This window comes from Octopus sinensis, linkage group LG1 (assembly GCF_006345805.1).
Source record: "Octopus sinensis linkage group LG1, ASM634580v1, whole genome shotgun sequence".
NCBI classification, from domain to species: domain Eukaryota; kingdom Metazoa; phylum Mollusca; class Cephalopoda; order Octopoda; family Octopodidae; genus Octopus; species Octopus sinensis.
The window spans coordinates 91,487,435-91,499,576 of NC_042997.1; the positions used below are offsets into that span (position 1 = coordinate 91,487,435).

At 37.5% G+C, this 12,142-nt stretch overlaps 1 protein-coding gene across 1 annotated transcript in view; it reads left to right on the forward strand.

Annotated features, from left to right (window-relative positions):
* The window catches only part of LOC115209933 (dynein heavy chain 10, axonemal-like), a 188,621-nt gene that overhangs the window by 7,737 nt on the left and 168,742 nt on the right, over positions 1–12,142 (forward strand). Inside the window, 4 exon segments of the mRNA XM_029778568.1 lie at positions 2,273–2,362; positions 4,978–5,069; positions 7,404–7,625; positions 10,613–11,403. Coding sequence (XP_029634428.1) covers positions 2,273–2,362; positions 4,978–5,069; positions 7,404–7,625; positions 10,613–11,403 — 1,195 coding nt within the window.

Genomic DNA, 12,142 nt, shown 5'->3' on the forward strand with positions numbered 1-12,142 from the left:
CGATATTTCATCCGTCTTAACATTCTGAGTTCAAATTCTGCCAAGGTCGACCTTGCCTTTCATCCTTTCTGGGTTGATTAAATAAGTACCAGTTGTCCCTCAAATTTCAGGCCTTGTGCCTTTAGTAGAAAGGATTCATCATCATCATCGTTTAACGTCCGTTTTCCGCGCTAGCACAGGTTGGACGGTTTGACCGGGGTCTGGGAAGCCAGGAGCTGCACCAGGCTCCAGTCCAAACTGGCAGTGTTTCTACAGCTGGATGCCCTTCCTAATGCCAACCACTCCGTGAGTGTAGTGGGTGCCTTTTACGTGCCAGGGTAGTCTGGCATCGGCCACGATCGGTTGGTGCTTTTAACGTGCCACCAGCACAGAAGCCAGCCAAGGCGGCGCTGGCATTGGCCACGTTCAGATGGTGCTTTTTATGTGCCATTGGCACAGGTATCACAACTACTATTTCCATTGATATTTGTTTCGATGTTCATGTTCATGTACTTGACTCAACAGGTCTCCTCAAGCACAGCGGGATGTTCTGGGATCCAAGGTACTTTGAATGGGCAGGGGCTATGCGGAACTGGTGCAGGAAGCAGCCCAGGTCTTTGCAGTCACAGCACATCTCCAGAGATCTCGGTCCTTCGCCATTGCCTCAGTGAGGCCCAATGCTCTGAGGTCATGCTTGACTACCTCTTCCCATGTCTTCCTGGGTCTACCTCGCCCTGATTCCTTCAACTGTTTGGGAGCGGCACTTCTTCACACATCTCTCCTCATCCATCCGCAGTACATGACCATACCATCGCAAGCGTCGCTCTTGCTTCTTATGTCCAGCATTTCTCTCAGGGTGCTTACACTCTGTCATGCATGCACACTGACATTACACATCCAGCGGATCATGCTAGCTTCATTTCTTTCAAGTCTACGCATGTCCTCTGCAGTCATGGCCCATGTTTCACTACTGTGAAGCATGGCAGTTCGCACACATGCATCATACAATCTACCTTTCACTCTGAGTGAGATACCCTTTGTCGCCAATAGGGGTAGGAGCTTTCTAAACTTTGCCCAGGCTATTCGTATTCTAGTGGTGACACTCTCTGAGCATCCACCTCTACTACTAACTTGGTCACCCAGGTAGCGGAAACTATCGACTACTTCTAGTTTCTCCCCCTGGAGTGTGATGGAATCTGTTTTCTGAGTATTTGTGGTGTCTATTGTCCCTGTGCATCTGCCGCACATGAAAGCTATCTTATCAGTTAATTTCCCTTTGATGTTGCTGCACCTCTTATGCGTCCATAGCTTACACTGGGTGCATCTTATGGAGTTTCTACCTACACCTTTCCTACAGATCGAGCAGGGCCACCTGCTCGATGGGGTGTGTGCTGAGTTTGCCTTTCTGCTTACTATAACTTTGGTCTTTGCTACATTTACTCTAAGGCCCTTTGATTCTAACCCTTGTTTCCACACCCGAAATTTCTTTACTAGTTCCAGTAGTGATTCTGCTATGAGAGCCAGGTCATCAGCATAGAGGAGCTCCCAGGGGCAACCTGTTTTGAATTCCTCTGTTATTGCCTGGAGGACTATGATGAATAAAAGGGGACTGAGGGCTGAGCCTTGGTGTACACCTACTTCTACCCGGAATTCTTTACTATATTCGTTGCCAATCCTAACCTTGCTGACAGCCTCTCTGCATAGGGCCTGTACAGCCCTTATTAGCCATTCGTCAATCTCCAGTTTCCGCATCGACCACCAGATAAGGGATCGGGGGACCCTGTCAAAAGCTTTCTCCAAGTCCACAAAAGCTATGTAGTGGGGTTTATCTTTAGCTAGGTACTTCTCCTGCAGTTGTCGGACCAGGAATATAGCATCAGTGGTGCTTTATTATTATTATTATTATTATTATTATTATTATCATTATTATAATTAATATTATTATTATTATTATTATTATAATTAATATTATTATTATTATTATTATCATCATCATCATCATCATCATTATCATTTTGTCCATCCTTGTTGATGATAATCAAAGACATTACACAGGAGAAGAGGGGGCACAGTGTGTCTGGCTGTAGCCAATCAGTCTGATGCAGGCTGAGAAGGCTCTGCTGCAGGTTGGGCACTGGTCTGTTGGGACTGAAGGCAAGGTGTTGGCTCTGATCTTGTGTAGTTCATGTTCTCTTTGCGACTCTGTAATCTGTAAGCACACATAAATATACATACATACATACATACATACATACATACACACGAGTGTATACCATATACATTTTATTAACAGAATATACTGTTCACTCTACTGATGAAATAAAAGTTGATACTGAAGGGTTGGAAAATAGCATTGGTGATCCTGATGAACAACTATTAGCAGGTAAGTGCCATTTTCATGTTGGTCTTAATTTTTATCCATGTCATTTTTCTTATGAATTTTACTCCTATTTCTAAGCTAGGGTTCACTTTTTAAAAATTTATAAGCTGTTACTCTTTTTAGTCGAAGCATATGAAAAATTTTTATCAGTATTATACAAAATCAAATTCTAAACCCAAAGCCTACCTTCTGAATGCTTATATTATATCTTTAATTATTTTCTATATAGGATAGAGGTACCTATTGTCTTTTAAAACTTTCTAAATTCAGTAATAGGGAAAAGTAAGTAAGCTTAATGGTATTAATATTTAATTTGATAAAACGCAGGTATCAATTTGTAGGAGAATTTTCTATTGAATGGTTACTTTTATACTATATTCTTTCATACTCTTCAAGAGCAACACAAGCCATGTTGCTCTAACTAATCTCAAAAGATCTGCAGAGACAATGGGCATAACCTCTTCCTCCAGAACAAACTAAAAATAACAAGAGCACTCAGAGAGTGCAAACCTCTGCCAAGGCAAGCACCAATGTTCTCTCAACGATTAGCGGGAGATGATTTTTAAAATGAGAATATCTGAAATAAACTCAACTGCTCTCACAAATGAGAATACTAAAAATGAACCTGACTGCTCTCAAGAATTAAGTAAAAAAAAACGGAAAAATAATCCAGAATCCTTGTCCAGTACATGATTGATCCCAGTGGTAGTCATGGAATGTGAAGGTGGGTGTGTGTGCCGTATTGTAATGCTCTGTGTGTGTCATCTGCATTGGGAACAGGGACAGTTTTCTCTATGAAGGCCTCTTTTAATCTATCCACTGATATAGTGTCTTTACGACCATTAAGGTCTATAGTGAAAAATTTACCTGTGCGTGAAAAGAAATGGGAAAGATCTGCATACGGTGCTTTTAATGGTGGTTTAACAGCATCGTTGCACACAAAAACGTGAGTCCAAGAAGTAAACCTTCCTTCAAGGGAGAGTTAGAAATGCAATTGTAAAGTAGTTAAGAGGTATTTAAACAGGAGCGACATATTCAAAATTGGTAAATCTAAAAATTGGTGAGGATAAAGTAAATTTATTATTGCTACTGAATCTGTTAGTGTTATTTAATTTCTGAACGGTTTTGCTGCTGTTTGTTTATGTAGTTTGATTTCTTTATCCATCAGTTTCTACTAAGATAGAAATGCAAGTAAAATTAATAATAGAGAAACGAAAAATAAAACTTTGGAAATAGCAACCATGCTATAACTTACATGGAAACTCAAGGGAGATAATCAGAGAAAGACAAATAATCCAGAATCCTTTGTCTGGTACCGGATTGATCCCCAAATCTAATCAGTTTGTGTCAGTCATGAGACCAAACATCCCTGAAAGTTTCATTCAAATCTATCCAGTGGTTCTTGAGATATCTTGTCCACGGACAAACAAACAAACAAGCACAACTGAAAACAGTACCTCCACCTTCGCTAAGGCGGAGGTAATAATAATGCATGGTGTGTAGAGGAAAATTTGACAATGTAGAGAACGACTGTATGTAAAGGAGTTGGTGATAGAAATGTCTCCTTTTAAACGCCACATGGTTGCCCTTACAAAAGAAGATTGCCAAATATGTGGTATAAAGAATATGAGTGCCAGTAAAGAATAAAGAGAAAAACACAACCGTTCTACTGCTTGAGAGAAAGATAGACTTTTATCTACAGATATGTACATTGTGATAAGAGCGTGTGTGAGTGCTAGCAGAGTGTAGTGTCTGAGTGCATGCAACAAGTGTGTCTGTGTGTCTTTTGTAAGTGCAATGATCGTGCATGCAACAAGTGTTTGTGTCTGTGTGTTCATGTGGTTTATAAGAGTGAACATAAAGAACAAATAGAGAACAAATAGAAACGTCTAGACACAAGATGGAGATAAATACTAGTTCGTACAGGTACACAATAGCAGTTTGTTCTGTGTCAATGAAGTTGGGGCAAAGAGGAGAGCGGTTACTACATGTGTAGAAGTTGGGGCTTCGATCCATTTGCCAGGTTACATTGGTACAGATCTCGCAGGTAGTGCTGGACTGTTAACCTTGGTGAATATACTCAAACAGCATGTAAGCTAAACCTGAGCGAGTTGCTGTGTACGTATCAGAGTTGCTGGAGACGACGTGAAGTTGAAGGGTGATGATAAGCTAAGGCATATCTCAGAGAGCGTGGATACATTCCACCAATGCTACAACAACATTTGAGTTGGTCCTCTTCACAACGGACCAGCATATGTAACTGAATTTGGAAAACACTAAGATATTACAGGTTGTTTTGAACAAGCACCTTTTGCTCCCTGAATGATTTTTTAAGGCATCTGGAAATATATAACAACCATTTTATGCTATAAGTAATTTCATTTGAAAAATCAGAGAACAAATCAGTGTTGAAATCCTGAACTATCTAGATTTGGGCATCAATTTGAGTTTGTAGAATTAGAATTAGATCCTCTCGCATAATGTACTTTACCTATCAATGTACTTAATGTTGTTGCTGTGTAATGCCAGTAATTTTTGCTTGAGGAAGGAAGAGATTCATTGACAGAAACATTGCAACAAGTTTTGGTAATTGTAAATCCTTTTTCTTTTGCTGAAAGAATTGGAAAAAGAGGACAAAAGTGAAGAATCAACCAGTAAAATGGATATTCATGGTGCAGAATATCTGGAGGAAGAAACAAAATCTCAGTCAGTGAGTAACCAGAAAATCTGTTCTTCATAATTTAGTTTTTGTCCTTATTGTCATCTTTATTATCATTTTCACTGAAGGTGGTGAGCTGGCAGAATTGTTAGCATGCCAAATAAAGTGCTAAGCAGCATTTTATCTGTCTTTATATTCCGAGTTCAAATTCCACTGAAGTTGACTTTGCCTTTCATCCTTTCAAATTTGATAAGATAAGTACCAATCAAGTACTGGGGTTGATGTAACTGACTTCCTCCTCCCCACAAAATCTGCTGGCCCTGTGCCAAAATTTGAAATCATTATCATAATGTTCACTTTAATGTACTTGATCTTCTCAGTCTTGATCATCTAACTGTGAAGTTCACTGTTCTCACATTTGATCTTAATCATTTCCATATAGACATTTCTTAAACTACTTCTACCTCCGGTACCTTCCATTGTCAGTTTATAACATTATGATATTATTTCTTTTACCAACGACCCCAACCACCTTCTCCCCGTCTCCCTCCTCCTCTCCTCCTCCTCCTCCTCTTCCTCTTCCCCCTCCTTCTCCCTCTCCTCCTCCTCCTCCCTCCATCTCCCCCTCCCCCTCTCCCTTCTCTCCATCTCCTCCCCTTCTCTCCATCTCCTCCTCCTCTCTCCATCTCCTCCACCTCCCTCTCCTCCTCCTGAGCAATTGTATCAACATACATACATACATATATATACATACATACATACATTCATACAATCCTCTCATGTGGTCAATCTAGGTCTATAGTAGAAGACACTTACCCAAAGTGCCACACAGTAGAACTGAACCTGGATAAATGTGATTGGAAAGCAAACTTCATGCAAATCTGTATCTCCTATTTGCACTATGTGCCATACCAGCGTAAATGACTCACCTGTACACATCAGCCAATGTGTATGGTGTTCAACTAATTTTTCTTCTCATTTATGCTCAACCTTTCTGGTAAATTGACAGTGCAAATCCAGTGGATCGATTATTTCTCTCAACCAACCCTCCTTCATTACACTTTCATGAGGGCCCTAACAATCATTAATTATATTACTTACATAGCAGAACTCATCTAAAATTTCTAGAGAGCCATTTGGTTGCAGTCCATGCAAACTCTTTAGTCATTTGAAACATGCAATTGTGTGTCCCATTCCCAAAGAGGGCAAACTCCTCTGACTCCTTCATCTATGAATCTATTCCTCTTACTTCCACTATCGCAAAAATGATAGGATAGTTGTTAACAATCCTCTTCTCTAAAACTTTGAGTCCTTCTTTTTCTTCAACAAATACCATTATGTCTTCTATAGAATAGGATTTACTTGGATCCAGCTCACCAATGTCACCCACCAATAGTTCCTAAACCTTTGGATATTTAGTGAAAACAACCATTACTCTTGACAGATCTTAAATGGAGAGGAAGGTGAAGTGAAGTGTTTTGCTCAAAAACACAATGCACCACCCTGTCCAGGAATCAAGCCATGATCTTGTGATTGTGAGTGCAACACTCTACCATACCATGTCTGTGTATTTGAGGGAGAGAGAGAGAGAGAGAGAGAGAGCGAGTGTGTGTGTGTGTGTATCAGTGTAGAAGGTGGGGGGAGGGCAAAAAGGTGGTGCTTTGAACAAAAATATATTGCAGTGTTAAGTTTCACCTTGATTGCACACCTTCCTGTGTCCAGTTGACTTTGCCTTTTGCTCTCCCTCTTGGTCAACAAAATCCTTGGTAAAGTGCTTGGTCAATAGGGAATCATTTGTGTGTGATGTTGTAACTCATGGGATTATAATATGGGTTAGTGAATCTTATTTGAAACAGAAATTGTACACTTCAAAAGTACTGTCCACTATGCCTAGTACTTCCTCTCTAGAAGGACTAGACAGAGTTAATTCCTTCTGGAATTAACTCACTGCTTGTGCCTTTTGTGCAGTTGTTGACTTGCAACCATTTAAGTGGAATGTTATTGGTACCGGTCTCACCAATCTAAGAGGGCCTGCAAAAGCTAGGGTACTGTCCCTTCCTTGAGGCCTAGTTAATAAAAAATATAAATTTATAGCCCTTGGATGATTTGATACTAACAAATGGGATGAAGAAGATGAGATTAACAGTTTTAAAACTCTTCACAAGTCTTAGAAGCACCTCCTCTCTCTCAGTTTGCGTAGGAATGAGGAAATTGTTAGTTTGTTCTCAGGAAAACTAATGTGAAGTTTCAGATAAATAAATAAAAATCTGCAATATATTTTCAAAAGATATAAGACAAAAAATAACATAAGCACTTAAGAGAATTGACTCGAACTGAATGTTAATGCAACATCATAGAGGGTTTTGAATTGTATTATATTTTCAGAAAACATTCATCCAGAAAGTTGAAAAAGATTACCTTTATATGAGTTTTGAGTATCTTCCTGAAGAATTCTCTTCCTGTAATTGCATATATTTTGTGCGTACAACAACTGGTGTTATACCAATGCCACAGACTCATGAAGAATTGGGAGAATTATCTTTTTATTTTGAGTATGGCCTTTTAAACCAACACTTGCTGATTGGTTTGGAACAAGTAGCATTACATGTAAGCATGGAATTAAATTTTTCTTTTCTTTTTGCCAGTGAAATTTTGTATTTATTGTAAATTCTTCTTATTTCTTACTACTCTAAGGAATACCTGTGTTTGGTTAGAGAAATAAATTCTTTGTTTAGTTGAAATTTTTGTTAGCGCAACTTTACAGTAAATTATTTCTGATATAAGGGGCAGAAGACTAAAGTTCAGAGAGAGTAAGAACAAAGATAGCACAAAGTTTAAATAAAGCATAATTTCTTGTTATAAAGAGTTTGACAATAAATGTTATTTTCAACAAAAACAAAGTGGTTTAATTTGCATTTATCTGCTTTTACGACTTAGATGAAGAAAGACAGCAGCAATGATTTTTTGTCGGTCTTCTATGACTTGTGGGTCAATATGTCACAATTTATGGGTTATCCTTGGACCAGAAGTCTGATTTGAATGTTCATAACAGAGTAGACCCTAATTAAAGGCACCCAAACATCAAATGGATCAAGTCTACTTTCTGAGAACAGCTACAAGTTCTGTAGAGTTAAAATAACAGGGTTTGGTTTAATTTTATACCATGGTAGACACATACTCAAGCCGTTATGAAGTGAGATCAAATCCAGAACCATGGGATTCTTAAACATACAGATATGCCTGCACCCATTGAAATGGTTGCAAATTCTGAGTTTGATGACAAAAGAAACAAAAGTTAGAGCTGCTTGTATTATGTCCATTGTTTAGTCTATATTTGAGGAAACTTTCAGAGTTACTCATCAATCAGCATTATCATTTAGCATCCGTTTTCCATGCAAGCATGGGCTAGACGGTTTGACTGGAACTGGTAAGCTGGAGAGCTGTACTAGATTCTAGTCTGATTTCGGCTAAGTTTCTACAGCCGGATGCTTTCCCAACACCAATCACTCCAAAAGAGTAGTGGGTGCCTTTTATGTGTCACCAGCATGGATGCTTTTACATGTCACCATCACAGGTGACTTTCATGTGTCACTGTAATGGGTGCCTTTTATGTGCTACTAGCACTGTCCATGACTTATATTTCCATTTGGCCTGATGAGTCTTCTCAAACGCAGTAAACCACCAAAGGTCTTGATTATGTCATTACCTCTGTGAGACCCAACATCCAAAGATCATGCTTCCTCACCTTATTCCATGTCTTCCTGGGTCTACTATCAGGTATATATATATATATATATATGTAAGAAAAAGAGACTACAAAAGAATAAATGATTATCTTATGAACTTCATTAGTTTACAGCTGTTTCTGCTCTAAGATACAGTTGACTCATAGTTCAGTGCCTGAAAAACACCTTATAGCTTCATTGGAGCCTCAAATATGAAGTGCAATTTATTTGGGAAAGAATTACATTTGTGCATACATTGGAAATGGCATTATCAATGAGAAAGCCAATACAGATATATATATCAGAATAATGGAAAATGGAGACAAACGCCTAAGATGTTATTTGAATCATTTATATCACAGTTTGTCTCCATTTTCCATTATTCTTATGTTCTCCAAAACATGTCTCACTTCTCCCCAGAATTAATTCTCACGCAAGTGCGATTACTGATTCCTAGGATACTTGTGTGACATCTGGCTACTTTGTAACTGTTCCCATAGATCTTTCCTTGTAAATTGAACATTCATATATATATAATACATCAAGTACTGGACATCACCAACGAGTGAAAAATATGTAAACACACAAGACATAAGTACAGGACAAAATACCAAAAAATATACAATAAGAACAGGACATGGTCAGCAAGTGAAAAATGCATAAACACATGATGAGAGAGAGGTATGGGACATATATATACATACATATAGTCTGACTAAACTGGAAAATGATCATGTCCAGTATCTATAAAAGGAATAGATCAGAACTTAGTATTGATTATGTAATCGAAGTGGTCAGTTGGCAGATATCATAGATCACCAGATAACATTTTGTATGCATACATTTCCAGGCCTCACTTTATCTTTCATGCTTTTAGCATAGATAAGATAAATTATCAATCATTTATTAAGGTTGATTTAATCAATTACAACCTTCCCCTATAGAAATGACCTGGAGCTTTAAAGAGAAATCACTGTATAATATAATTTGTAAGTGTACAACAGATGTAGTGCAGTTGTAATAAATTACATTAGAAGCTTCTTCACTGCATACTTGATTGGGTCATATGCAAATGAAAAATTTTGAAACTCCCCTCTTGCTTATTCAAGTTATACTTTTCTTCACCCTCTTTATTTCATGCTACTGGCCACATAAAATACCACTTATAAATTCATGCTGAAAATAACTTTTCTCAGTCGATGCAATGCATGTTAGCATGGAAAAGATGATGTAAATGATGATGATGATTATGCTTGTAGCCATTGTAGCAATGAAGACAATGATTACTACAATGATAATTCTCCTCTTTTTTTCTCAATCTTCTCCAAATTGCAAACATTATCCTCTCCCAATACTCATAATGTTTGATGAAACAATATATTCTTCATTAATATGAACTTTGATAACAAAGTATTCTCTCTGCTTCAAAAGTAAGGTTAAGTCTTATATTCTGTAAAAGCTATGTTCAGAGAAATCTGTTAAATGAATTTTGGTTTTTAAAGGATATATGTGATCTATACCAAGAGAACCAACCATAAACATCAACATCATTTATTCAAATCATATATACTGTACACTTTTCTATTTCTTGAGAAGTCAGTTTTTAGTTGCTCTGCAGAAGCATTCAACAAAATATGTGGAATAAAGTTGAATGTCTTTCAGTAGAATTTCCTATGATCACTTGAGGAATTGTAAGAAATGCATTTATTAGTTTAATCAATATTTATAATTCTGTAATTGACAATAATAAAAAGGATATTTTGTGTAAAGTGTATTTGATTAAGATGTTGTATACACACACATGTATATATATATATAGTTTTATAAAGACACCTTCAATTTACTAATCTCCTTTAATCCAATTTCTAGGTTTACCAGCCTCTGCTGTCTTTCTTTATTCACAAAAATACTGATGTCTCTGATGAAATCATAGTTTCTGCAACTCCTCCAGAACCTACTTTTAAGTCACTCAACACTGACAACATCGATACATCTTCCTTCTCAATTATAAAAGATGAATGTCTCATAGCTATGAAAAAATTTACTTCTAGTATTACTCGGACTATTCATCAAATTGAGGGTGAAGTACGACTTGAAATACACGAATCATTTAATAATTATGATTTGCTTTCTGATCCCTCAGAACTACTGAAAGATGTTGAATTTTGTGAGCTATTAAGGATGACTTGTACTGACTGGATGACACGGATCATTGAAGCACTGGAAATCCAGCTAAAGAAAGAACCACAAGGTAATGGGCCTCTGATGGAGATTGATTATTGGAAAGAAAGGAATGCTGCCTTAAGTGCACTGGTTGAGCAACTTCGTTCAGGAACAGTGCGCCAGGTCTTGGATATTTTTAATTCCATTGACAACACCTTTGAAGAAATGCTGTTGGATTTACATAAATATCATATTGAAGCAAAGGATAATGTTCGTTTCCTATCAACCCTAGAACGTCATTTCAAAAATATTTCTCATGGTGTTAGTTTCCAGGTTGTCACAGAAACAATTCCATCCATGATGAATGCCCTGAGAATGGTGTGGATTATTTCAAGACATTACAACAAAGATGAGAGGATGGTGCCTCTGATGGAGAGAATAGCCTGGGAGTTAACTGAGAGAGTTATTCAAGTAATTAATGTCCGCAAGTTGTTTGAGTGAGTTCTAATTATTACTTCATTGATAGATCACCAGAAAAAATGCCTAGTATTTTTAATTAAAATTTTGCCAAAATTGACTTTAATCTTTTGGGGGCTGGTAAAACAAGTATCAGACAAATATTGAAGGTGATCTAAATGATTATTAACTCTCCTGCAAAAGAGAAAAAATCCACATGTACACATATGCACTCACACACACATACACCCCCCCACACCACACACCACACACAGAAGCTTGATGAAACAAACAAGAGAATAAAACTCAGTACATAACAGTTTATGTATATTTTAAAATTTAACTGTAAAGTTACATAAGTGACTCAAGTGTTGCATGTTTCAAGTATTGCACTTAGCAAACTAACTTCAAATTGAATTAGACGAAATCTCAAGTTACTGGTGATAATGTAATACAGTCCATTGACTAGCTGAAGGATCTAATGATAGTCGGTACATCCCACTGGCTTACTGAAGGATATTTCTACTTGCTGTTCTCTAATGTTGTCTTGTTTATCAGTAACTGGTCTTTACAACCACGTGTGTTCTTTCTGCAACCATTCTGTTCTTCGAGTTGAAATTTTTCTGTTGAGCTTTTGATAAGTCTTAATGTGGTTGATGTAAGAGACATGTAGAGGTAAAACAGATATGATTAGCTTACGTAGTTTTTAGGGTCATTTGTACAGTGAAGTTACCTCCCTTCCAACCTCACCTTTCTCTCTGTATTGTGGTATATATAGGA